Source organism: Scomber japonicus, chromosome 14 (assembly GCF_027409825.1).
Source record: "Scomber japonicus isolate fScoJap1 chromosome 14, fScoJap1.pri, whole genome shotgun sequence".
In the NCBI taxonomy this organism is placed as follows: domain Eukaryota; kingdom Metazoa; phylum Chordata; class Actinopteri; order Scombriformes; family Scombridae; genus Scomber; species Scomber japonicus.
Window position 1 is genome coordinate 20,508,331 of NC_070591.1, and position 27,780 is coordinate 20,536,110.

The following is a 27,780-nucleotide window of genomic DNA, read 5'->3' on the forward strand; positions in this document are numbered from 1 at the left end:
TGGTTTCACTGTTTGCAAGCATCGTAGTGAAATGAATACAAGCTATTTTCTGCATTACAATGAACTACTTTTCTGGCCAAAATATGCTCACACTGGGACCATTGGGGGATCACTGGCTTGACTGAAAATACACTGCTAATTTGCAAAGTAATTTAACCCCCCAAAAAGCACAGCATTTTTTTTCACATAACCACTGAAAGCACAGCAGTTATTGCAAAAAGGCTTAAAATCGCTTGTTGAGTCGATCTAAATTTAATCTTAAGCATTTTCAGCCTGCCCTGCTTTTGAAATGGTACCAGATTTTTTTACAATGATATTTACAGTGTGATTCTGTCCTCTCTCCATTCATGCCCCCCCCAAATCACCTCAATGAATGTTAAGAAAAGGTCTTATTCAGCATGGTTTGGAGTTAGATAGTTTTGCCGGTCAAATTCATTTTAGATTTTTTGACTGTAATATATTACAGTACACCCAGAAACTATAACTCAGCCATCAGCGAAATATATTTGCATTTAAAGGTTAACAGAAGACCCAGAATCAGGTTTTCATGACAGGCTTTAAACAGTAGAATTAAAGTAGATTGGTTTGTGGGCATTGGTGCATTACATTATGTCCCCATTAGAGTTTAACTTACCCCCTTTAGAGCTGATTTTGGTGTCTGTTATTCCAATGTTGTACCAGTTGTGATCATCCCCAGGCTTTCTCTGTTAGAGATGGCTAGAATCAGCTCTGATAGACAGGAGTAGATTAAAGTATGCCCTTTAAAGTCCGCACAGCAATACTCTGTGGGAGGCGGAGAGAAAACGAGATCAAAGATCTAATTATAAAGGCACATATTTTAACACTGGTCCCGAAAGCAGATTAATGATAAAAAATAATAAGCAGCAGTGTTCTCATAAAAAGTACCACTAAAATTGTTAACATTCTCTACTGTGAAGATGGAGTCTGGTTCAGAAATGTACAAAAAGTGACAATACAACTATTCACAGACACACTGCAGCAGATGCTTGACCAGATGTCATTTCCCTTTCCATCCATTTCGGACTCTATTCATTGGATTATAGTTTACTGGCTCATAATGGCGTAGATGTTGTCAAAGTTGATTAATTGGTACATCATCGTGGAAACAAACACATGTGAAGTCCTGCATGCTGTATTGCAATGTGGGCACTTGCTATGCTGTGTTGGATTCCCTCAATGGGAACAGGTAATAGTAACATGAAACATCTGTTGCCATCTCAGCTCAGTTTATTATATATTCATACAGACTGCAGTGTAAATATCCATTAACATCACTATGTACTGCATGTCAGGAACATTATCTGATATGTAGGTTATGTTTTTTTTGGTTTTGACATGTCATAGAAGTGACCTGAAGGAGGACAGGAGAAGGTGCAAAAAAAAGGGTTGTGAGCCAGATTGAAAATCACAGTACACTGCATGTCCCCCGCTTGCTGAGCAACCAGGACACCCCATGGCATGTTATATTTTGATATTTTCATAAACATGTCCTATTATTAGCTTGTCCTCCAGCACTTGTGACATCAGTCTGACTGCAGCAGTCTCCCTTCATGTCTTGGCTTTGCCTATTACACTTCGTCTGACTCACCAGTGGACTGTGCCTCCCAGCTGGCCATAGGCTGACACTCTCTTCCACCTCATTACCAGGGAGGCCAGTGAATGAAGTGAATGCACCTCCTAGTCTAGTTAGAGGTTGACACCTGGGGCTGTACAATACCTTATGTCATTTACCTTGGAAGACAACTGAGCAAACAGATAAAATGAATCAGTTAGGGAAGTATTGTGAAGCTGTGAGATTTCCTTTGAAATATCCTAGTTGCTTGCATGAGATGAAAATACAGGCTGCATGCATTTCCATTTTTCCAATACGCCTTTGCAGAGCAGTTATTTGAGATGTGAAATGTTGACTGGGAGGGGGGGGGGGTATTTATATACACAAAGCTAGAAGAATTCTACTCTCTCCAAAAGGCGTCGGACTCAATGCATATTTTCATAAATGTAATGTCCCCTCTGAATAAAAACATATACTGATGTCTATGCATTTAGCCAAAAAGTCATTTAAATGTATTTAAAGCAGATACGTGTGCATATATTCATGCACACTCTCCTAACACTGTATTGGATTTAGATCAAAAACACTCTTGCAACATTAAACCAGTAATTTGTTGACAAAATTATTTGGGCCATGATGATGCATGCTCTTTTTTTTTTGTCTGTGAGCCTGTAGTCATAGCTCATTTAATTCTTATTAGTAAACAAAAACACAATATATAATCTTTCTCTTCCTATGTATCAGAACATGAATTATGTTATTGTAATGTTACTATTATTTTGTTTTAATGGACTAGGCATGATGAATTGCTTAATGCTTAAGTACATTTAGACCATGGATTGAGGTTCATGTTAATCAAATGTAAATCCATCTGCTGCACTGCACTATATTTCACCTGTCAAGTCTTTTTTAAAGGGCAATCTCCATTATTAGTCGGTTGTTTAGAGCAAAAGCATAAGGTCACCTTTGTTGCTTTCGTGGGCCACGCCAGCTCTGCAATTTGAAATTTTGCCATTTTACTAAAGAGACTTAATTATGGATGGGCTGAAGCGAGCATTTATCATATTTCACACCCAATATTATGACATATTTGTCAGAGCATTAATTTAGATTAATGGCATGGGCAGGGTTTTGGGTGATCTGCAAAGCCCTTGACAGCTCATCCCCTTAGAGTCAGATGGGTTTTAATGAAGGTGGTCTGTACAGTAGGCAAATGTTTAAACCTTGAGCTGGTAAAATGTACTTTAGGTGCACTCTGTTAAAATGACAGTGGCAATGTTCACTGTGCAGTAAATGCCGAGCTTCCATCCACACGTCCAGACAGATATTTGTGCAGAATTGAGAGGAAGCAGGTGCTCAGTAAATAACTGAAACAGTGCAGAGAACAACTGGGAAATGATCATATAGAGATAATAATGAAAAATAGGTTAGTTAACAGGGGAACAGTCACCTCGGACAGCCTCACTAGCCTGTGTTCAGCCTCATTTTGAATAATCTTATGTTTAAAATGAGCACTTTCCATTTATTCCATCCATTGTCAGCAAGTGCTCTGTAGCTGCTCACTGAGCTTCCAAAAAACATTTTTTCAAGGAAGCTCCCATTAAAATAGTTTTTTACTGTCTGTTAGTCAGACAGGTGTTCAAGCGCCAGTTGGACTCTATCTATCCATGTGTCTTTCCACCATCAACCTCAGCTTCAGCGTCCCAGCGTGCCCAGAATGCCTGAATTATTCAAATGCATTTTGTGTCTCAGTTATCTGTCATGCAGAGGGCTGTCGAAAGCCATAAAAAGGTGGGTGGTACTGTCGTGTGCTTCCCACCCTCTGCAGAACTGAAATGAGCTTGACACATGGGCAGAAGCACATAAGCGAAGGATGGAAATTTGTTGTGAGCATGGATGGGATGGTAAGGGCAGATGCTTTTCCGGACATTTACATCCTCTCCTGCCCACTTTCATACACATAATGAGACAGCTGTGTATTTTAAAACAGTGTGCTAATAAAACTGCATGAGTCAGGATTTTCAGGATCTGCTGCCTAGTTGTGACAATACTGTATGGTGTCACGCAAAGTTAACTTTAATTTACTGCAGTACAGATTTAAGAATTTTAGATGAAGATAATAATTATGCTTTGTGCAGCTATTTTCTGTCTAGCTTCCAATTTTTTTTTTAAACAGTATGTTGTTTACATATTGCTTGAATTAGCACATTTTAAAGCATTTTCATGAGATTGTAATCAATATTATTTAACAAAGCAGCTCATCTGTCTTTTTATATGCACATACTGATCAATGGCTGTTGATTTGTGTCACTGATTACAAACTCTGCATAAATATTTAAATCTTGACACTTCTCATGTCTTATCCTCTTACTCTTTTGTCTCCATTACAGACAAAGGCATACCTAACATCACCCAAATATCTCCCTGTTTGCCTCTCTCTTGTGTCCTTCTTTCACTTGTTTTAAAACCTTTCAGAGAATTTATTACCCTAACTATCACCACAGGCAAACTGCTTTGGATTTAAGTCACGTCCAGTTGGTAGTCTCAATAATGCCTCGGAATGAGCCAAGTTCTCATTAAAGGAATTTCAAACACTCCCAGTTAGACTTGATCTGCTGTCCACATTCCCATTCCTTTGTCCTTTAACAGGGTATATCCAAAAAGAGAGTTTGGGAACGGACAGGGAGCCCCCGCTCCAATCATTCTGCCTTTGATATGGTATGCACATTGGTTGTCTTGGTTGCTTGGTAACAAGAAGCTAGGCATGTGATTCCCCTCTCTGTTGTTTTAGATTTAATTATACAGCCGTTTTATAAGTGATATGCTCATTTTTTGATCTGATACATTTGAGACAATCTGAATTAACCCAGTTTATTATCATACAAACAAAACAAGAGATAGTTCTTCCCAGACCTAAAGGATTAATATAACTACAGGCAGCAGATTAGTTTTTTTTTTGGAAGACTCAAAAATGTACTCCATAAGATTTCAAGTGGAAGTGAAAGTGGAAAGATTATTGCTGGTTCAGTAGCTGACATTAATAAACATAGTCATTTTCCAGGACAAAAGCTAAATCTAGCAGACATCACAGCACTGAGCCCCACCGAGTTAGCAAACAAAAGTCTTCTTGTTCTGACTCCAGAAGCCACACTTTGTGCTGCTTGTGGCATTGCGGTCTCCTTTGCCCTCCCCTTGCTTGCTCGGCAATGCTGCTGAATAGATAGAGGGTGTGACTCTAGTGGGGATAGAGGCTGGAAGAGGGAGATGAAAATCATCATGTAAGTGCAGAAAGGTTCTCTTGTTTTTATTAGCTGATTAAATATATTGATTGTTCATGTGAAAGCGCTTGTGTACCTTTTTATCAGCTGACTCCAACTAAATTAATCATAAAAGTTGTGTTTGAGGCCATACTTAGGCATACTTTTGTTTTTTAGCATATGAGACAAAAAACAAAGCTGAGGGAATATCATTAGTTTTGCAGATATTTTGTCATGAACCAAATAATTGGACACATCATGGTGCTTGATTACAAGTTAAAGTCACCAGTAAAGTCAAAACTCATCCTCAGGGGAACAGGAATGTCTAAGTTCCATGGTGATCCATACAATAGATCCTTACATACTAGGGTTTTATCCCGGGAAATAGGATCCCTTGAAATATATTTAATGACAGGAAATTAATTTAAAAAAACAGAACATTGGTGAAATATATTCAGGGAAGCATAGGCAAGCCGTTTACTCTCATAAAACATGCATCATTTGTGTTTGCATGCTGTTCGCTGGTAAAACACAACACAGCCTATCAATTAACGCACTATGATTAAAGAGTGCAAGCATGTTCTTCTGAGTCTGACCTTGTGGATTGCCTATGTGGTATAGTACCATGACACCTTTCAAAATCCCGTCCATCAAATTAATTCTGTTGCAGACTAACTACTTTTCCTATTATAAAACAAGAGATATAAGCCTACCCCGGCCTAATAAAGAAATCTTATGTTGACTTTGAGTTCATGCTCGCAGCCTTGCAAGTGGAGCAGCCGTAGAATAGACTTAGTTTAACTGAATGGCTTAGAAATCGCCAAATGACTTACTTTAATGAAAATGTGTAAAATATCACTTTTATGAGGGTCACAGTCCCAGACAATAAACTTGGCATTTCATAATTGTGGTAGTTGCATTGCAGCGGATGTAACAAAGTCCATGCAACATGCTGGATGCAAACTAAGCTTAAGCCTATTCATTATAATGTTGATGGACATAAATTGCATTCTTTTGCCTTAATAATGATAAAAATAGTACACAAAAAATGTCAGATTGGGAATCCATATACGCATAATGTCTCCTTGTTGCATTTAGTGCTGCTTGAATTGACCAGGGCTTATCTAATGTTATGCCTTTTAAAAAATGTTTATTTCCTGGGATTCCCAGGAAAATTGACTTCTTTTGACCTGCTGGTGGAACGAGACGAAAAGTCAGACAATCACACAAGTCATTAAAGGCCCAAATGTACTGAAAGCGATAAGTGACGTGCCTCATTTGATGCGCATCATTTAATGCTCCTATGGTGCACTTCAGGCATAAAATTTGAAATGCCAACACAAATTTGTCTTTTTTTTGTATTTGCTGCTGCATCAGTTATAATGAATAGGAAAAATGCAGCCTCTTGACACTTTTGGTGTAAGTTCAATTATTTAAAACAATAGGTGAATTTAGAAACACAAGGGTCAGATGCCATAGGCCATAGGCTGTATAGATAGATGTAGCAAGATCTAATGTCTGAGCTGGTCTGAAGTCCAGAGTTGCAGCTTATGGTTAGCTCCATCTTTTCTGTTTGGAGTGCAGGGTGTTGCCTTTCACGCTCTGGAAACATACCCCTCTACCTACCTCTGAGTGATGTTAATGCTAACATCCTTGGAATATAGAGTGCTGCATATTTGGGCTTACGTTAGCTAACTAACACGGCAGGTATCATACTCAAGTAACTTTGAAACTTATGAAATTTTGCTATAGTAGTAGTAGTTCAACTCAGTGCGAGTCCTGGAGCTGGGGAGAGCAGCAGGTGAGCCAACTAGCTGTTAATCAGCGCCCACATGACAGACATCAAAGCTACTATTTGTCTTCAAACCTTATTAACATACCAATAATTTCCAAAATGACACCCAACCCCTTATGAGTGCCTAAATGTAAAAGTTATAATAATGACTTGTTTAAAAATTTAGTTTAAAATGTAGTATTTCATTAGAGAAGTTGACACCTTTTGAATGGGAGTCTATAGGAGCCAGGGACTTTTTGGCCAGCATTTTGCAACCATTGGTGGCATTGTACTTTCAAGGTACTTCCATACTGATTTCAATTTAATGTCACAGTTGTTACAGCTTGATCTCACCTCAATTTCGTGGCATTCATCCAATAGTTGTCAAGACATTTAGCAAGAAATACAATCTGCCAACCTGCTGATGGCACTGGATCATCAGAATGATTCATTCTTGGAGGTACATGAATGTCTGTATAAAATGTAATGGCAATCCGATTAGCATGGCTTCAAAGCATTTATTCACTCTATGGGCGATGGATCTACAGTACGTATATCACAGATTGTGATGATAATGTGTCAATTTTCAAAGGCACAGAAGCTGAGCTGAATTTTCATTTTAATCTTAATTTTATTAGGCGTTTTTCCAAACATACATGCAAGCAAATAATGGATAACAGCTTAGATTTTATAAATACTTCATACATACATAAATTAAAAAAACATTGAAATTGCTGTAAACATATGATAGTTACATTATGATTACATGAAAATATAAAAATTGTAGTGACAGTCAGGGTGATGTTTCGACTTATTTTTATTAACTAACTGAATAGTATTTTAATGGTTCATGGAAAAAAAGCTATTTTCAAGACCTTTCAAAAGTACTACAGTTAAAGCTCTCTCAGCTTCATCTTTACAATTGCATGTAAAAATATGACCTTCAATAGATGCATTTTATAGATCTATGGATACACGCAGCCTTTTTGAAACGAGCAGCACATTGAGCCCTGAACTTCAGAGATGCCCCGTGAGGTGCATAGTACACAGTGTCTTAGATTTATAACTTTACTGTTCTTTTTTAAGAGGGTAGCGTGGGTGTCATTAATTGTCCAGATCAGCCCAAAGTAGCAGGAAGAACAGTCAGAATAGACAAAAAGGAGAAAGTGAGGAGTAAAGCTGCAGCCATGAATAACTGTGCTGCCTAGGATTGGGAAGACAAGATAATGAAAGAAAATCTCCAACTGATTTGTGCTCTTGTGAGATTCCCCTTGGAAGTTACTCACACTGCATGTGTCACATGCTTAAGATGTGAAGGAAAGAAGGTGTCTCTGATGGGTAGTTGGAATAAGATTTGCACAAAGTAAGAGGTCTCACCCAATCATAAGGTGATCATAGCGGAGGTCAGTCAATGCCAGCTGCCAAGCCACCGTTGACCGAGACATTAAAACAAGGAGAAACAAGAAGGGCTCATTTGTAATGAATTATTGAGAATGTCATATAATGAATCCTGTCTCCTGTCTCTGTTGGGTGCCTAGAGACACTGGAATTGCTGATTGCTCTAACTTCAAATGAATGTATTGCATTTTGCATTAACTCATAAATATAGTAATGGAGAGTGTCTGGGCTCATTAGTTTTAGCTATTTACATGTCAGTGTGCATTAGATGAAAGCAACATATATATTGTACATTTACCAGGGATTATTAACCATAGGAATGTCTTCAGAGACAATGTGTCTATGGCTATATAGATATTTTAAACATTTATTTTTATTTTATTTGCACGGTATTCATCTTTCATACTGATTAACCTGTAATCACAACACTTTGTAGTCAGTTCCAGTAGAAAGAATCCAACATTTTCATTGGATGTCTCACCGATTTTCAATCTTTCTAATGTATGAAGGGAAACTAACCCCTATTTTGTGTTACTCCAGCTGGGTATCTCCCAGTAATGCTCATCTGATGCCTGGCTGATACGGATTAAGGGAATTTGTCTTAAAAAGTCTTTTTGATTGGTTTTATTGTATGAGTTCAAATGATAGATCTTTGTCCTCATAGTTTTAGACTTCTGTACTGATGGTAAAGAGCCTATAACTGATTAAACATCACTTATATCTGCTTCAGGAATGCCATTGGACATTAACAGCAGGGAATTTCTAATTGTTGCCAAGAAAAATGGCTATGTGGACACTGACGAAAAATATGTTGCTTTTTATTGTAGGAACTCACAACAAGCAATAAACATTTGCCTTATGGGGCTAGATCAATCAATAATGTTATATAAGTAGTCCTATTATGAATTTGAATAGCTATTTTCTATGAAACCTAAAGTCTGACTTAAGTGATTGTGTTTTAGTACCAATAGTACTACTATTACAAATGTGTAGTAGCATTTTGGTAACATCCTAGGTAAAGTACACTAAGAACTGTGTGAAAGCTGTTGGACAATATCTACCAAAAAGAAACAATAAAATAGGCTAGTATGGCATTTCTTCAATTTAGAGCAGGATATACAAATCTCAGTAGCCCGTGCATGATTCATACCATCATGATATTCCTTTCACAATTAGTATTTTGTCAGCACCAAGCTACTTCAGCTCCCGTGAGTCTCAGCCATATGGTGTGCTGTCAAAGCCTCAGACATGTTGAATGCTAACAAAATAATGTTGACATCTTAAGGTGCTCAGATTGACCTGTTCACTACTGTTTAATCACTGATTTAGCCTGGAAAATGGACAGAGATGATCAAAGAATGTCTCGATGAGAAAAGACATCACCAAGGCTAGTGGAAAGATCTCTATTACTGAGGCAAAGGCAGGGCCAGCGAACAACCCTCCCTCCTCTGAAAGGTGATCGTCTGTCCGTGATGCTGCCCTATTTTATTTTGATCAGAGCTCTGTCAATCTGGCTCTTTGATTTCAAAACCATTGGTACACATGTTGACTTCAGCTGTTCTTACAACAGGAAAATATTCTGTGTTGTAGACAACCAATAAATGTGACAGATGAGCACATTGATCTGTTAGACAGTCCGTCAGTCATTCAGTCATTCAGTCATTCATATTTTTCTGTAATCTGACACTTTACCCCTGACCTCAAATGGCACTTGCTTACATTGAGTGATGTGTGTTTCCTCCCCCCCGCCCCCATGTTAATGTGTGTGTGAGAGGATATTTTTACAAGTATTTTATGAGAATTAGTTGGGCTACCAAAACAGCTGTGGAGTGTACATCATAGGCAAAGCATTTTTTTTATATTAATCTCTAAATAATTGGGCCATAAAACATATTAAATAGGGGAAATGCTCATAATCATTTCCTACAACTCCAGGTGTCTCTTTGGCCAACAGTCCAAAACCCAAAGCTACAGTTTACCAGAATATAAAACAAGACATTGACATTTGAAGAACTGAAACTAACAAATGCAATTTTGCCATCACAATAGGTCCTATTAATTCTTTTTCAATCGACCAATATGTTAATTGACTAGTTCTTTCGGCTACTGAAGTAGAGCAGCACAGCAGGGTGGACTTATTTGTCCTGATTATGGGAGAATTATATGGTTATGCTGATTGTTCCAGGACTGCAGTAATTTGATGCTGGTATTCATGATAGACACCTACAGTATATGAAAAAGGAAATTACATGTATCCAAAAATGTTTTATTTATTTTTCTATTTTTATTATTCTTATTCCCTCACTTTACAATTAGATGTTCCAGGACAGGGATGGGTCCCTAGAGGGGAGTAGGACTGCTCAGAAAATGTCTCCAAGTGTTTGGGTGTTACGGGCTGGACCAAATGTAATGATTTTAGTAAAGAATTGCACTAAATTCCGTCCTGTTAGAGTACAGTTCTTTTTCGGTTTTCTGTGAGGTACAGTTTGCCATATACCCCATGTAAGATTATTAATAATTCATCCAATACAAAAACCCCTCTGAAAACCCAAAGATATTTCTACTGTGTGACCCATGGTGTTGGGGAAGAACAAAGAGGCTATTCATGTCATTCAATCCTATTTTGGCATCCTCATTTATTAGTTTACTGATCTGTGTTTCATATTAACACTGTTGGCTGATGGGCCTCGTCATAAAACATGATTTGTATGTTGGACGCATTCTCTGATGGACTGGAGATATCATATTTTTGATATGTTTTTGCCCAGATGGATTCTAAGAAAAAATCAGGTCAATCTACTACAGGACCAAGTGAGGACATTAATAGTATCAAATCTAAGATTTACTGTGTAAAACATGAATTTGAACATATTTTATATACCTAGGTTGCTGTAAATTTATAAAGCACCACATTTATGATGCAAACTCCTAGACACTTTATAAAACTAGGAACTGTATCTAAGTGGCTCCTGCTGAACTTGTTTGTCCCATTTAAGAATAATTTAAAGCAAAAATAGACAAATAATAGCGAGCCAATTATGTAAATACAATCATAGGATTGCAAGTTATATTTCTATATCATATTAGTTCTGCAGATTTCATGTGAATCAAAGTGTCATTTCTGCAGCAGTAAAACAAAAAAAGATTGTTTTTAGATTCATACATTGTGATTTGCTAATGTAAACGTGAGGTATATCTGCAAAATGCATTACACTATATGTATTTTATGTGTTGAGTTTACATGCAATAATAATGTTAGCTCAACCTCTCTGAATGTGAGAATGTTGAAGTTATGGTAATCTAAAATTCTATTTTTCATCAGAGGCAGCCATCTTTACACTACTCTTCCTGTATATTATGCATGTAATGTATTATTAGAGATAGTCTGTGCATGTTCAAATGCAGAGGTTTTATTTTTCATATATATACTGTAGCATTTCATATATGGGCAGTGTTTATGGAGGATAATCATTCAGCCATAGTCCATAGCTGTTCTTTTTCTTGTCTGCATAGTGTTTCACTAATACAAGAGTAGTACATTGTGCCCTCTGTTTACCCTCTATTTTTATATCATCTTATATCCGTGGAGATTCAATTACTGGCTGAATATAAGTTGATTTATGTGACCATTCAGTGCCGCCTGATTTAAAATCAGAGGGAAATACAGAAAATATGCATTCATCAGTGCCTCTTAATGCCATAATGAGGTGAAAGGATAGTCAGAACTGATGGTTGCATTGCCCATTTGGTGTATAGCCTCTTCTGCTATGTAACTACCTAACTATGTGTGTGGAGGAAAATGTAGCTATTGATGTCCTTGAACCTTTGCATAGTTAAATAAATTCTAATTAGATTAGAGCAAGGGAGTACATGAAAAGACAGTTGTGTTTTTTTTAATTTTGCTGATTAGAGTGAAAAAATGTATGCACAGGGCTACATTTTCTATGTTGAAAAGCTCATTAAAGCTACTCTCACACAAGTGCAAGGGAAGAAGAGGGTAATGGCTTTGTCACTGAGGCTCACAAACAGATCACACTTTGTTTGCTGTGTGGGAAATGTAGACTGAACAAGCGAATGCCTTCATATGAGGAAATAACTGACAGCATGAGGAATAAATATGTATTGATTATTTAATGCATGTGTGCAGTCACATTTATTCATCATCATAAACCTCACAAAATTAGCTCATTCCAAACACTTTGATGAATTAAACACCGTGAGCTATTTTGTATTATTCATCATTGCACACTGCTTATACTGACCAGCTATATTAAGAGCTATGATGTGTGTGTGTGTGTGTGTGTGTGTGTGTGTGTGTGTGTGTGTGTGTGTATAAGGATGGAAATGTAAGTTACCGTTGTAGCTGTTTTTGATTTGCACATTCTGTGACTGCTTCTCGGTAGTAAACGATTAAGCGTCATGTTAAAGTTAAAGTTAATTTAATTTACTTTGTTGAATTTAACAGATTTTTTTTTCCTCTTTTTACGTAACGCTTAATATTCTGGACATGGTGAGCTGCAGGGAAAAGCTTGTGGTGTGGTAATCAATTCCATACATTGGCTAACGGTGAGACGTTGAATGGCTAATTGACCACAGTAATGGTGCATGGCTCTGTGGTTGGGGACGATGGAGACGTGCACATTAAAAAACAATTAATTTCCAATACTAATGTCACTCTTGGCTGCCTCTGATGCTGCATATAACAAGGAGCTGTCACTGATAAGTCATTTCATACTCCATCTAGGATTTGATCCAGGCTATGCAAAGTTAGGGGAGCCTTATTGTCGGAGTGAGATACACACTTTTGAGTTTTGTTTTTTTTTTTCAAAGCCAACTGATGAAAATGTATGCTTCTCATTTAGTGGGCTCATTTATTTATTTGAAAAGCTACAAGGTCGTGGTCTGGTCATGGCATGATTAAATTTTCTGCTTCTAGCCTCTGAGTCAATTTCTTTTACCCTTGTTTACAGTAGTCAAGCTGCAGCAGGCAACTTTGCACTTTGGCAGCTCCGCATTGGCTACAAGACATCATTTTGAAAGTTGGAATAATTTCACTATCCAGAAATCATGAGATGGCTTCAGTAAATGGCAGACTCTAAGCTCTAATTTTACTGTTAGTAGCTGGGCAATGTTGGAGATGATTTTTATAAACACCAGCAGGTTCAGCCATCACTGATGAGTACTGCTTTCTGGTTGCTGGCGGCTGTTTCAGAGGCAGTTTGTTTTCACTCACATTTTGATTTATTTCTTCTAGTGCATGTTTATTTATTTATTTACATGCACATGGATATTTACTTTGATACTGTTATATTGCACTGTAAGCATATCAAAGTAAATACCCACACTGAGGCAATAGTTTGATTAACAAATCATAGGAACCTAATTTCCATTATAATCTGTGTGTAAATGATGCATTTGATAATCCGGTTAATGTCTGGAAACATCTTTGTCATTGTCAGGCAAGGAAAATGGCCCAACTTATTTATTCTTCATTCTGTTGATGAATGAATGGTGCCCCCCCCCACTCCCCACTACCACTTTGCATCTTATTGACAAGACAGCCTTTAGAGTAAAAAAGAAAGACTCAAATATGGTATATATGGAAATGAATGAAAATGTTTTCTTTTTGATTCTATAGGACACTAACCTGAGACCTTGTTCACTTAACAGAAATGAAAAAACATCATGAATTAATTAATTACCTTCCTTTTCTGATTTCATACAATTAATGTGCACTGCTGAAATTACAATCATCCTCCACAAAGACTCATAATAATTTCAACAGCATTATTCAGCATTATTTAAAATTAAGATAATCCTTTCTTGCTCCATTTACTTTTCCTATTTATGTCAATTGTAATGTTTTACAAAAAGCAGTGTGTAGTCAGGGTCACATTTCAGATGTCTATGAGTTGTAAACTTCTTCACCAAATAATAGTTTTTACCTCTGAACTTCTTACATGGTTTCATTTCAATAAATCTAAATTCTAAATGTCCTCTCCCATTAATAATCTCACAACCCCTCAGATTTAAACTGGTGACCCTTTGGAGGGGCCTGACCCCTAGGTTGGAAACCACTGAACTAGCTAAATGTATATTGTAGTTTAAACTATCTCCAGCTACAACTGTACCATGCTGTTTACACACTGATGCCTCAATATTAATAATGCAGTCAGGTCATATATAATACTATACACTACTTTTACTGCAATACTTTAACTACATTAAGAAACACATATGTACTTTCACTTAAGCAGGATGCAGGATTTTAGTGGTATTGAATATTATTACATTGCTGTATTGGTACTTTTATTTTATATTTATATATAAGTTAAGGATCCGAGTATATCTTCAACCACTGTAGGCATCTCTTTGATATAAGACTGCAAAAGTGTGAAAAAGAGGCTTTGAATACCAGCATTAAAAGTGCATCATGGTTGACCAGACAGTGCAGTGCATCTTTACAGAGAGTTAATACAAAGAGAGAGGTCATTATTAGATGAATGCAGTTATTCAGTGACCTTGCTTTTTTTTTTCTTTTCTGAAAGTCTTTTTTATAATAACACTTGAAAAAGCTAAAAGTGTTGTTTTACAAACACAGACACATTGTGTGGTGTGCTTGTCTCTGGAATATTCTGGCTTTCCAGAGATCATCAAGTGGTTAAATCCCCTGCCTCCTGAACTAAATACCCCCCTTGTCCTGGGACTAAATCCCGGCAGAGTTTTCTCTCCTGTGCTTCCAATTCTCTGCCCCCCTGGACATTTTACAGCAGTCTAAATAAAGAATAGAAAATACTACAGGTGAGAGGACTGTGAACATTCTGACATTGTGGGAATTCACCTTTGCCATTGCTCACAATAAATAAAGCAGGTTATCTGCAAAAAGAAAAAGAAAAAAAAGGGATAATATAATGTACTGCATTATGTTATATGGCTAAAGGGAAGTCATTGTATAGTATAGTAGTAGTATACAGTAATTAACCCAAAGTCAGGTAACTTAAATAATGTTTGTACAAATAAAAAAATAAATAAAAACAGTGATAAGCTTATGCATAGCTTTGAATCTTGTAATAACTGTGATGGCTCTCATTTCCCCCAACTTGGCATCAGAATCCATTAAGTAAAAAAATCCTATTGTGCTGCTGTTGTGCTCTTGTCTGAGGACATTTCAGCATCGCTTCTGTGTCCTTGTAATTATTCTGGAGAGCATATTTGCTTTAACATGAGCTTAGTCAATGAGCCAAGACAGGGCATGTTGCAGGCATCTTCCTCATGACTAACTTGCATATGACACAATGTTCCCTGTGCTGATAGATGCAGGGTGGCAGTCTGAAGCAGTGGGTTTTACCACTGCAGAAGGATCAGACATGATTGGTGCTGTGGAAAAGCTGACAGCATGAATTATGAAAGTCTCATTAGGGGCTGTTGGAAATGATTTATCTCACTACGAAATATGGTCATCCTTCCACATTTGCCTCCATGGCTACAGAGTCTACATATTGTGTTTTGCTCTTTTAATTTCTTGGGTGTATCGTTTTCCATTTATTAGCGAGGAATTTCCTTGAACGCCGAACCGTGACTCTATTAAATCGAAGGTCACTACTTGGTATGCCAAGCAAAATGGCTCAGAAAAGGACAAGGTATGCTCTTTAAAAATTGGCTGCAGTCGCAAAGGTGCTAAAAAATGTGTCATGTTTCTCACTTGACAGATGCATTGCTTGGCATGGTGGCGTTGAGCTTGGCAGTGTGTGTGACTGCCAGGTCATCTACTGGGGTTGTGTGTTTCTATACTAATGCCAAGAGCTGCTTCCATAGTTTTACAATGTGCCTTAGCAGGGGTGTAATAGACAAACATACTTCAAAGGGTAATTATGATAAATTTACAACAGTATATCAAGATCATATCCCTCTGGTATAAAAAATAAATTTAAAAAAATCATTGTTTTGAGGTGATTGAACAAATCAGACATGAGAGAATTTCATTAAACACTGTAAGCATGAGACTAGAGTTCCAAGATATGAGAAAGCCTCAGCATTTCATTTAGTGTTTAATGTCTTGTTTCTATACTATTCATGTAATCTGACTCTTCTTTCTGAACTGGTTTCATTAGTAATCCGCTTCCATCCTTGTTTCTGTCGGCGCACAGTAGTCCTTTCAGTTGTGTCCCTGCAGCAGCCCCACTTTTAGTCACGGGTGGTTCAGCAGTGTCGCTTTTTGAAAAGGCTGGTGATTTTGCAAGTTCTACGCTGCAATCTTGGCATTGCTTTCACTTTAAAATGCTCCATAGGCGGATCCATTTTCTGATACCATCATGCAGCTGAACACGTTGCTCACATTATCATGCAGAGAGTACATATTTGTGAACACCTTACCGTAGATGACAAGGAAAAGAGTATCTTTATTTGGTGATGTTTTCCATTCCCCTCCTCTTATTTAAAAGAGAACAAAGTCTACTTTCTGAGGGTTGATAAGCAAGCACTTAATGATAGCCACAGTTATATGGATGATGTTCTGAATGATTCGTGCAGTGGCAGTTCATTGTAGTATAACGTTTATACTGGGGAATATGCATCGAAACAGTGTGGCTTTTGATGGAACAGGGATTCAATTTATACATGTTTGCATGAGTTGAAATTGTATGAAAACAGACTGCTGAAGCCTGTTCCCTGAAGTGTATGGAAAAGAGCAGGAATGATCTGCTCACGGCACCCAGCAACAGGGCTTCTTGATGCAGTGCTTTGATAACGTCAGAGCTCCATCTAGGTTGCTTTCTGAGGTACTGCTCAATAACCTTGTGATTTAGCATTGTGCTGTAAATTATCAATGCGATCTCCAGTAGCCGCTCATTTGCCCACACATCAGTAAAACAGAATACATCCTTCCTGCTTACAACAGACTGTATTCCGAACACATGTCTGAATCCATTTTTAGGTGAGTTCACACGACTTTTCGATGAGGTGCAGTGGCAGTTGCACAGAATTCTAATTTGGCTTCAATCTAAATCATTAGGAGAGTCAACAGGAAGCAAACAGATGGCTGAAGGAATATGATGGATAATTGTATGGTCTCAAAGGACAATTCGTAATTTGTATCTGATTCCGTGCAACCCCCTCATTTTCTTAATGAAGGACTAATTGAGTTTTTTAGATTGGCTCAAGCATATGGTACAGCCTTTAGTGAAGGGTTTGTGTAATGGCTGTAAAGAGATACAGTGAGGATTTTTGATTTGTTCTGAATGGTAGTCTGAAGTACATTTTAAAAATCAGTTTGTATGTGAAAGTGTATTTAATTGCTAAAATATAATCCATGATCATTACATCACCATCATCATTATCATAATTGTTATTATTTTTTACATTGAAAAGTAGTCTTCCACAGTTTTGTCCAAATCATCGATACTCAGAGTCTCAGAGAATAAAATATGATGTCCTGTCACATGCCTCTAAAATGTTGGGAAGAAATAAAACATCTTAGAATCTGTATTTTAATCATGAATCAATGTATATTTGATGTTTTTATGTAATGTGTTCATTTAATTGACTGTAACACACAATGACCGGTTTTTTAAATGCTTTGCCCTGAAATGTGTTTTTGTTAGTACCACTTTTTTTTATCTCTCTTTTGAAATATACCTGTCGTCAACTGTAATTATTGTGTTTATCTTCTTGCAGAGAAAATTAATAATCATTTTTCTGCATTGATATTCAGGTTTTAATACCACCTGGGAACAAACTAAATCACAGGAACATTTAGTACCAACAGGAGTTTGTAAAACTGTTTTAGCATGTTGTCCTATTTTACCTTTTAATTAATGAACCTGTTGTTACAGATTGGTTTCTCTCTACGTTATTTATGTGTTTCTATTGTAATTTTCTGATGTCCAGTATCTAAAAAAATGTACTTCAAGCAAACCCAAAAATATTATAACATATGACAAAAATGTGCCAGCCTTACTAGCTCAGCTGTTGAGAAATGGATCAAAGGCAGGCATGAGATAGGCAGGTATCCCTCTTCCTGGTCTGCGTGGACTGTACGCTTGTCTCTATTTTGGGAGCTTACACTCTTCAAAGTGCAGTGGTAATGAAGTGCCTCTCATTAAGAGCTACATTTGTGACAGTCAGTCAGTCAGGCAGGAATGCATGGAGGGCAGTAAGCGGAGCGCCCCTGATAGAAGCTAGTCATAGGGGCCTCGGAGTAAAGGCTCATTTCATGCAAGGTTAGACACATCAGTCATTGGACATGGGACTGGCTTTTACTGCCTTTCAATAGAATTACACATGGAACGTGTCCACACAGTGAAGATGAACCTGGAAATGAAATGTCTTCCATTGGAGTCTCTGCGGCTGGCATGATCACTGCTAGCCGCTTAAGCTTAAAATTCCCTGCATGCATTGGATCAAAGCCTCAGTGATGACAAAGGTCATGGACCCAGGGAACTTTCATTCTCTTTGATTGTGTGTGCTGTGTCTGTTGTCATTTGTTTTGTAATGTGTACTGCATGTAGTCAGTAGTGGGACATTAATTAAATCAAGCGTGAATATCTTTGTCAATATGGCCACTAATTAAGCTTGAAAGCATCATTGAGCTGTGATGGGTCAGTAAAGCTTTTGAGCCACCAAATCAGGCTCACATAAATACTTTGGCATGGGCAGGAAGATACTGTCCAGCACTATCCATGTTTGCACACCTTTAACATTATGCTGAAGGCCTGTGTGAGCCACAGCACATAAAGTAACACTTTTAACTCACAATTTGAGCCTTGGTGATCTGTTATACCCCTCATTTATTGTCATCTGCTGAGGTCAAAGTCCTGTGGTGACTAAGCTGTTGCACCTGTGATGCCAGTAATTTGAGCAGGCATTTAGCTATATGTTAGCCGCAGACATTCACTTTTTTGGCTTCTCCACAGCTGCCGTTGCTGTTTCTGTTTCTGCATGCAGTGTTGGTTTTGCTAACAGATGCCCCTCTGGAGATCAACTTCCAAAGCTTATTGAAACAAAGGAGTAATTTTCCTTTCTGTTTTAGAAAGACCACGGCAAGATCAACTTACAAAGCAGTCTGACTAATAAGTGTAGTCAACCAATCATTTCAGCTTCTTAAAGTTGAGAGCAAGGTGTTCTTTTTTCTTAAAATAGCCTGATCTCATTCCTCACCTCTTTATTCGTCACCTGATTTGTTGATCATCACTGACAAGCAGGTAAAATGGCTGTCTTTATAAACTGATGGCACAGCAGGGTGGCAGCAAGCAGTCTTTGCTTGTACCTTTTTAAATGATCTCTTTTTTCTTTTTTGCACTCACTTGAAGTAATTGCAGGTTTAATGCTGCTAAGTGTTACTGAATGGGGTGCTAATTCTACTTCTTGCTTTAATGAATTAGGAGCTTCTGAACAAAAAATGTGTCATGTACAAAACAGGAGAGATGTGTATGCATGCATTTGTGTGTCCTTGTGTGTGTGAATTAGGTGACTGGAAATATCTTCATTGCAGATTTAAAGTCTTTTGTTTTGGGTCTATAGTTTACAGTCACAAACTGTCAAAGAAAATATGTCAAAAATGATATTTCATAGCTTACAAAGATGTTGGTCATGTTACGTTATGTTTGACCTGCTTTAATGTCTCAATTATCATCAGAATTGAATGCTAAAATATTATATATATTTGTGCTGTAACTGGCAATCAGCATTTGTGGTTAATGTGTATCTATAGAGAGTCACAAAAATAATTTCTCTAAAAGTATGTTATTATGATCTCAGGGAGTCAGCTGAGTAATTTCCTGATACTACAACACATTTGCAACTGATTGATGGAGTTGGCAATTTTATCTAAAGGAAAAGACATTGCATAGAGGAAATAATGTAGACACCAGATGGTTTCTAATATATTGTTTGGATATGAGTCTATGAAAGAGGATGTTAAGAGATAGTTAGTATGTATGCAAATAATCCTCTCCATGTACAGTATCCATATAAAAAAGACCAGTATGATGGCATGCTATGATTTAAATGGTGGCCTTTAGCCCCACTTTGCTCAGTAAACATAGACTGCATTTCTACCACACTCTGCTAGCTACACTATGAATAATCTTTGTTAATGTTTAATGTCAAATGTTCCCTCAGCTATTACTGATTTCATGCATTTACTGCAATACTTACTAAACTATTCTATTTAGTCTATTTGTAAGAAATATTTGTGGGAAAAAACAAAAACATTTGTATCCAGGCTGATTTTTTGGAATTTTAAATTATTTCAGCTACAGGGTGCACCACTTTGACCTTGTGCTAAAAGAATGATTCCTGTTATGGAAGGAATGGTGGATATTGCTAATCTGCCTGCCAAGGTCATCTAAGCAAGTATATCCAGTCCTCCACAGATACTTTCAGTATCTCAATTTTATAAATTCTGCTAAATTTAATGGCCACAGCAACAGTTGTAGAAATGCAATTTTTAATTCATAGACCAAAAACGCATGCTTTGTCAGTGATGCATGCAGTCAAGGTTGTGTGCATGCAAAACAAAGTGAATGAATCACTCGGTGCACAAACAGAAAGGCGACTAACAGTGATGGATTTTTCCTGAATGGCATTGTCTCTCCTTTGTTCAAGCATGATGGTTGATGGATGTCAATAAGTATTCTCTTTAATCCTGAATGAAGGACAGACACCTCATCCGTCTTAATTTCTTCTAAAACACACAGTTTCAAAGTTGTGAATACCAGACAAAACTTGAAGATTATGCTCTCTCCAACAGAGGAAATGTTTCCAAGTAATGACACACTAAATGCATCATCTGCACTTTCTGCCTTGTAATACAGTTAAGACACCCTGTTTTAGGGCTGCTTGACAAATCACAACAGCCTGCCCCTGCAGTTATTAAAATTCTGGTTTGTCTCTCATGTTTACCGTGATGTAGCCACAGGCTTGAATACAATCCTGGTAGTTCAATTAAACTGTTGTGCTTATTTTTCAGTACTTTTTTTGCGTCGTGTTTCGACATCCTGATCTTTTCCTTTCTACCTCAGGCTACCTGAACCACACCGTTCTGGATTAACATCTTGGCTTTAAGGCATTAAAAGAGTCTCTTGAAATGGGGACTCATTACACACTAAATTAACCAATTCTTATCTGTATGCCAACATGTTGAGCTTTTTAATAGATTCCTGTCCAGACATATGCACATTTGTCATGAAAAGATGATGATGAAACACTTCTATTTTAAAGTTTGTCATGAAGTATGCCATGTAATGACAGCTTGTCTCTTACGGACATCATGCTAAATGACATTTTTCATGTTTCAATGCTTTTGTTGTATTGTTCATCATGAGCTGTTCAGAGCTAGATTACACATGACTGACTGTAGGGCTAATATCACAGTTTAATGGACTATGTTGATCAATGTTTTGCACAGGCAAATCATTTTCAAAGGTATGAGAGCATTATGATCAATGATTTGTCAAGCTAGACACGTCGTTGATTAGTGTTTAAAAAGGACAACAGCCTCTGGCTCAATATATGTTCTCCTTGATACAGTTACTAACCAGTTTATTCACATTGGGTTTTTTTCTTAATGTAAATAATAGAACAGCAATTTATCTGGGGATTATTTTCTTTCAGTTTAATACTGAACTTCACACTGAAGCTCTGTAGGTTCTAACACTGTTGCTATGCAATGGAAAACATGATATTATAGGTGTCTATATGACATTCTTCAAGTTTTTGCATTATAAACATTATATGTTAATAGTAAAAGCATTAAAATAAGTCATGGCTCTTTTGTCCATCCAGCCCCACAGCGACAAGTGGCATCAAAGTGCTACTAGCCTTTAGTTTAATTTGTATAAATTCATTAAAAAGCAGTGTGCCCCTCTTTTTGTATGACTCCCTGCAAAGTAGCAGACATTCATGTTGATTAAATCAGATGACTTTTTTATATCTGCCAAATGGGGAACTGGTTCCTGATCCAAGACACCACATAGAGCATGAAAACTCAATAAAGAGTATCTACAGTAGTGACTAAACATTAGATCTCCTGCCTGCTGTTTGTCTGACTATCAGGGTAATTCTTTGTCCAGCACAGAATTCACATTGTACTTGCTGCTTAATTTGGACAAAACAGATGTGGACACAATCAAATCAGACTGAAATACCTCTGAACATGTTTCTGAAGCCTGGTACTTTGTGTGGTTAGGGTTCTGAAGATCCCAATCAGCATCAAAATGCTGTGATGCTTGTTTATCTGCCAACTTTCTCTCCTTTCATTATATATTCTTATATCAAAAAAATGTAACTCAAATACACTTCATGCTATATGAGGAAGAGATGCAGTTTGAATGTAGCTTAAAACCCAGAGTCACTTTTTTTGGGTCTCAATATATTAATGTACTTTTTCTTAATCCAATTATGGCACATATTTGTTGATCTGATTTAATTAATGCCAACAGTCTGATGCATGGATCAGACAACTGCCTTCTTTTACAGTCAAGTTATTTCCTGCATAATTAGTCATAAAGCTTTCAGTGGAACATGATCAGATGAGATGGCAGATTTCCTCCTCTAGGCCTCACTGCGAGGGAGGTCAGTCTTTCTAGGCTCACAGTCTGCTGTAGGGAATCCAGGAAACTGAGGCTACCAACTATATTAGAATTGATGATTTAAACATCCTCCCTATCATTGGCTGATGCATTGTATTGTCTAATGTACTAACATAAGCTATGTGTGAATCTGTTGTTGATGCATCACCTGCATTGCCTATTTGCAAATGATAAAATCACCTCATTAGGACCACACTGCAAAAAGTAATGCCAGTTTTCAATAAAAAAAAACAGGAAGTTAAAACAATTTGCATGAGCTCTTTAAGTGAGTAAAATATAAATGTTGTTTTACGGTGTGTCAGATTGACTTAAAATAGCTGATGCAAATTCTTAATGCAATGCAATATAGCATCACTTTTCTCAGTGTGGTGTCAGAACATCGTACTCATTGTCTCTTTGTCCCTTTTGATGGGAAACAAAGAGGGCACGCTTTGTAATGGATACAGCTCAGAATACATTTGTCTAATTTTCCTCACAATATTTTGGACTTGGTCAACCAAAACGAAATCCCACAAAGATGACATGTGGATCAATAGCATGTTATGTCCATGACCCCCTCCTCTGTGGCTTTCTGATGGCTTACACATTTTTACTTTCATTTTCTTTTCTTTTCTTTTCTGGGTGTGCAGGAGGGTGGGAGGGGAGGGAGCTGGTTTGATGGAGTGTTAGAGTCTTAAAACCGGTGTGAGTTTATTTGCATGTTTGCTATGTGTCTACGCTGTGCTTTCAAGCTCAATTAATACTTCCAACTCACCCTTATAAATTCTTTGCATTGTTCTATGCCCTAGAGTAAAGGACAAATTAAATACAAACTTGTGTGGTCTTTGTTTCTAGCCATGTACTGCAGTTGGTTTTCCGAATATCCTGAAAAAACAGTATGTAATAAGCTTTTGTTCTCAGAAGATCCTGTTTAAGCCTAGCTTTCATATGAACCTCTATTCTGTCCCATAGAATATGGAATGATCGGAGAGCATACAGTAAAAAGTCAGCGGCCAAGATCAGTTCATGACACAAAGGCCCTGCAGGAGCAAGCTGAATCTGCTAAATTTATGGCACAAACTGGTAATACAATAGTTATGTTTCTTTACTTTATTTTTTTTAACTAAACTTAATTTCATCATGCATGCTCTCTCTTGTACTGCACCTTTTAAGTGGAAATGTTTTGCATTATTATTTTTTCCTACTCATTCTCTATTGCTACATATGAACTAGAAAGATAAATTTCCCATTTCTCTATGAGTATTTACTTTGAATATAGAACATAATTGGGTTTTGTGGGTCTGTTTGTTTTATTGTCACATAGTGAGTTGGCAAGTGAATTACTCATACAGTATATTCATAGAACATTCATTAAACAGCATTTTAAAACTAAGGCCCCGATGTAGTTAATCACTTCCTCCAAGGCGTGATCAGTTTAATGCCATTCAATGAAAAACCCACCCCTTCAGCCAAACATGAAACACATACTTGGCAAAAGATCAGCTGATAGATGCTGCCCTTAGAGATAAAATGGAGCTATGTGGCTTAATCAAGTGTAGCATCCGACAAATTAAAAAAAGAAAATTATCTAAATTCATAATGACTTTTGTAACTCACCACCTTATCATTTTCAATAATTTGAGAGGGTATTGAAGTAAGTGATAGCAATTCTACAACAAAACCTTAATTTTGCTTTCATATTTGAGTTGTTTTATTCTATTTAGAAAACACTTTTTTCAGTGGGTGGGTTTAGATTTAGCTGCTATTGAGATTTTTATTTTATTTTATTTTTAATTTATGATTTTTTGACTTTTTTGGGAAATGTTTAGATTTTTTTTTCATGTGTTGTTCCATTGAAATTGCTGTCATTGTTTAAAAAAAATCCTTTCATTCCCATTTTAATTTGCAACATACCATACATACATACATACCAGTACTAACATATACCCATTAACACTTCTCCATGTCATACACGCTGTTACATATGTTGTTTCCCCGTCGAGTCGCATCGCTGTGCTTTTCTGTTTCTCATTCTCACACAATTTACTCTCCCTGTACTGCCTCATTTAACAAATTGATCCACCTTTCAGTCTATTTTATGATCTACAAAATTAAGGGCAGAGTTTAGATCCCTATTGGCTGAAACTATGTGTTCTTGATGCTACATGCTGATAAACTACTTTGAAGCATATTGTGCCTAAAATTCCAAAATGATTTGATGACTTCCAATGACATAAATGTATTCAGAGCTGCAATTGAAACTATTCCTCTCTGTATAAAATTTTTTGCTCTAATGCATGAATACTTCACCTGAGGGTTTAACATAATCAAACATCAATTATTCGGTGACTACTTGGATATAGGCATTTGATTGTTCATTCACTTGCCACCGAATAATTTATTCTTTTCTCATTTAGGCTACCATTGATTTGAAATTCACCCCACTGCTTCATCATAATATACACCTTGATTTAGCATTTCATGGTTCTTTGATATTTGACCCTTTTGGACCATGACAATAGAAATACTTAATGTGGTTTCTCTTCATAAATCTTTTTAATCCAACTAAAAGAGATCAATGTAACTATGGTCCTTTTTCTACTAATCTTACAATTGCAATATGATTATTTAGTGATAATATTTGAGCATTCAGACTTATACTACTCAAAAGTCTGTTTGCCAAAACTTCCATTTGGGCTCCATGGCACAGACCATGGAAACATAATCCTTTCTTATTTTGTATCTGTTATTACAACTACATCTGGGCATTCAAAATTTGATTCATTTTCCTGGAAACTGCTTTGAGCTACATTCAAACACATAAAATGGCTGTAATCTGCTGAATAATTTCAGCTAACCACCCCTGGTAGTTAACAGGTTGAGATGGATTTGAAAATAATATGAAACCACTGTCAAAAAACACAGAATTGTAGTTTGCTGCAGTGCAAGGGAACCCATATTTCAGACCTCTCTCTGAACTAACACTCATTAAAGTTCCATTTTATTTTCTCAGATGTTGCCTTTCTTGCATGTTATCATGTTCTTATGAAGTTTTGTTTATTTATGGTGATTTTATCACTTTGTCTAAACATATTTTGTTTCATTGAGATGCATGAATTATTTCTTTATGAATTTAAACAGTTAGAATGCAACCCTGTCTACTTTTCAATTTTATAATCAACGCTATGCCTTCTCTGTGATCTTTGCATAAATGCACATTTAAACATGTTTAAAAAGCTTGATTAATGTACACATCTTTCCATTGTTAATGCAAAACACTTAATTTTGCTGCTCATAAATTAATCATGAGTTAAAAGAATTATGCTGCCAATTCAGTATTTATCAAAGATCACATAAAGGTAGTGTAGAGTGTGCAATAAAGTTCTTGTAAATCTTAAAGACCCCACCTCACCCCAACGTGACTAATGTTGGCCCCTCCCCATTTTACTCAATCCTGCCCACCTTGCCCCACCCTGCCCCGTTAGCCGTGCCCCAGGACCATATTGCTGCATTTAACTAGTGTCACCCTTCTCCCACACAGGTGAATCAGGTGCAGAGGAGTGGTCCCAGTGGAGCTCATGCTCTGTAACATGCGGTCAAGGGTCGCAGGTGCGAACAAGAACATGTGTCTCACCATACGGAACACACTGCAGCGGCCCTTTAAGAGAATCAAGGGTTTGCAATAACACTGCCCCTTGTCCAGGTAGTGTTAGCCGCAGATTCTTGAATATGAATGTTTTGCTCATCTGTTGTTTATATGGGAGGAAATGTGTTGTTGTGTTTTAACAGACTTTTCAATGTGTATATTTAATAATGTATTATTATCATTATTATTACTATTAATCTGATGCTTTCTCTCTTCGATGTTACTTTGTGAATGTGTTTGTTTTTTTCATGATCACCTTTGTGTTTTCCATTTCATATAACTGTAAGGCAATTCATCGGCATTGAAATGGTTTAACGACATGTGGTTCTGCACTGAGCTCGGGGAGCAATAGACACTGATATGTTGTCAGCTTCATTTCCTTGAAGGTCAGCCGTGAATTTTAAAATCGCTTGGCTGCGTTTCTTCAAACACGCTGTAAGGCATTTCTTCCTCAACCCATGATGGCATGGCAGATGAGTCACTGGCAGTCAGGTATCAGCATCAGATGCTTTTCTGACGGGTGATTGCAGCGCGGCAATGTTTGCCCGTATGAATTTGGTAGGACAGTGTGTTGCTCTAAACAAGTCCAATAATCCATTTTTGGGATTGTTTACTCAGACAAATACGCTGATTTACTGATGATATTACGAGCCCACGTTGAGTTAAGGTATTTGGTTGAGGTGCTGTTAAGAGGAGTGCTTCTGTGACTGCATCAAAAACAGACAGACTGTTCAAAACTACTTTAAACTGCATTCCTCTAACATTCTGATCTATGACGTACTGTGTTTCATTTTCAGATGTGGCATGAATAAGTGGGAAGTTGTCAGTTTTCAAAAGGGGCATCCTCTTACTGTGCATGGACACAAAGAGAAAGAAAGAGGAGTCATTCCAAAAGAGCAGCTGACTAAATACCAGTCTTAGTATGACTCCACTCTGGCCATTAATATTTAGGTCAGACAGCATCAAAGCTCCAAAGCAAAACAAGCTACATAGCCCAATTCCAGGTATACACATTAATCTGCATGAACAGTCATTAATAATTCAGAACCAGAATTTACAGAGCTACCCACATGAATTTATTTTTGCTCTTGAGTTATCTTGACCTGTAGACATTAGGCGTTTGCTTATGGCTAGTTCTGGATCCAGAACTTTCTATCATGTAACAATGCAGAGACACTTATCACCAAATAACTGGGCCATAAAACTCTAAAGCAATGTTGGCTTTTCTCACAAGAGTAAGACTGCTAGTGCTTTTCATTTTCACTGAAAATGAGAGAGGGAGAGTTCAGATGAGAGGCTTTGCAATTTCTAAAAATGTCACTATTCCTAATTTATTGTATTGTTACATGAGTTTTTTAGTCAGAGCCTAGTCTTGCAGCCTCATTAACTGAATTGTCTGTAGTATCAGACAAATAGTCTCTTCACTTTCATATATATTAAAATAAATAGCACAGGGATCATAGCATGTTTTCCCGAGTCACGCTCTAAAATTGAGCTGATGAAGCACTAACCATACAGAGCTACAGAAACGAATGGGGAAAAAAATTCCAACTGGCATGGTGCCA

General features: G+C 37.1%; 1 protein-coding gene across 1 annotated transcript in view; it reads left to right on the forward strand.

The window, feature by feature from the left end:
* The window catches only part of adgrb3 (adhesion G protein-coupled receptor B3), a 111,862-nt gene that overhangs the window by 19,763 nt on the left and 64,319 nt on the right, over positions 1 to 27,780 (forward strand). The window contains exons 2-3 of the mRNA XM_053332574.1: positions 23,542 to 23,652; positions 26,111 to 26,272. Of these exons, the coding sequence (XP_053188549.1) occupies positions 23,542 to 23,652; positions 26,111 to 26,272 (273 nt within the window). The remainder of the gene's footprint in view (positions 1 to 23,541; positions 23,653 to 26,110; positions 26,273 to 27,780) is intronic.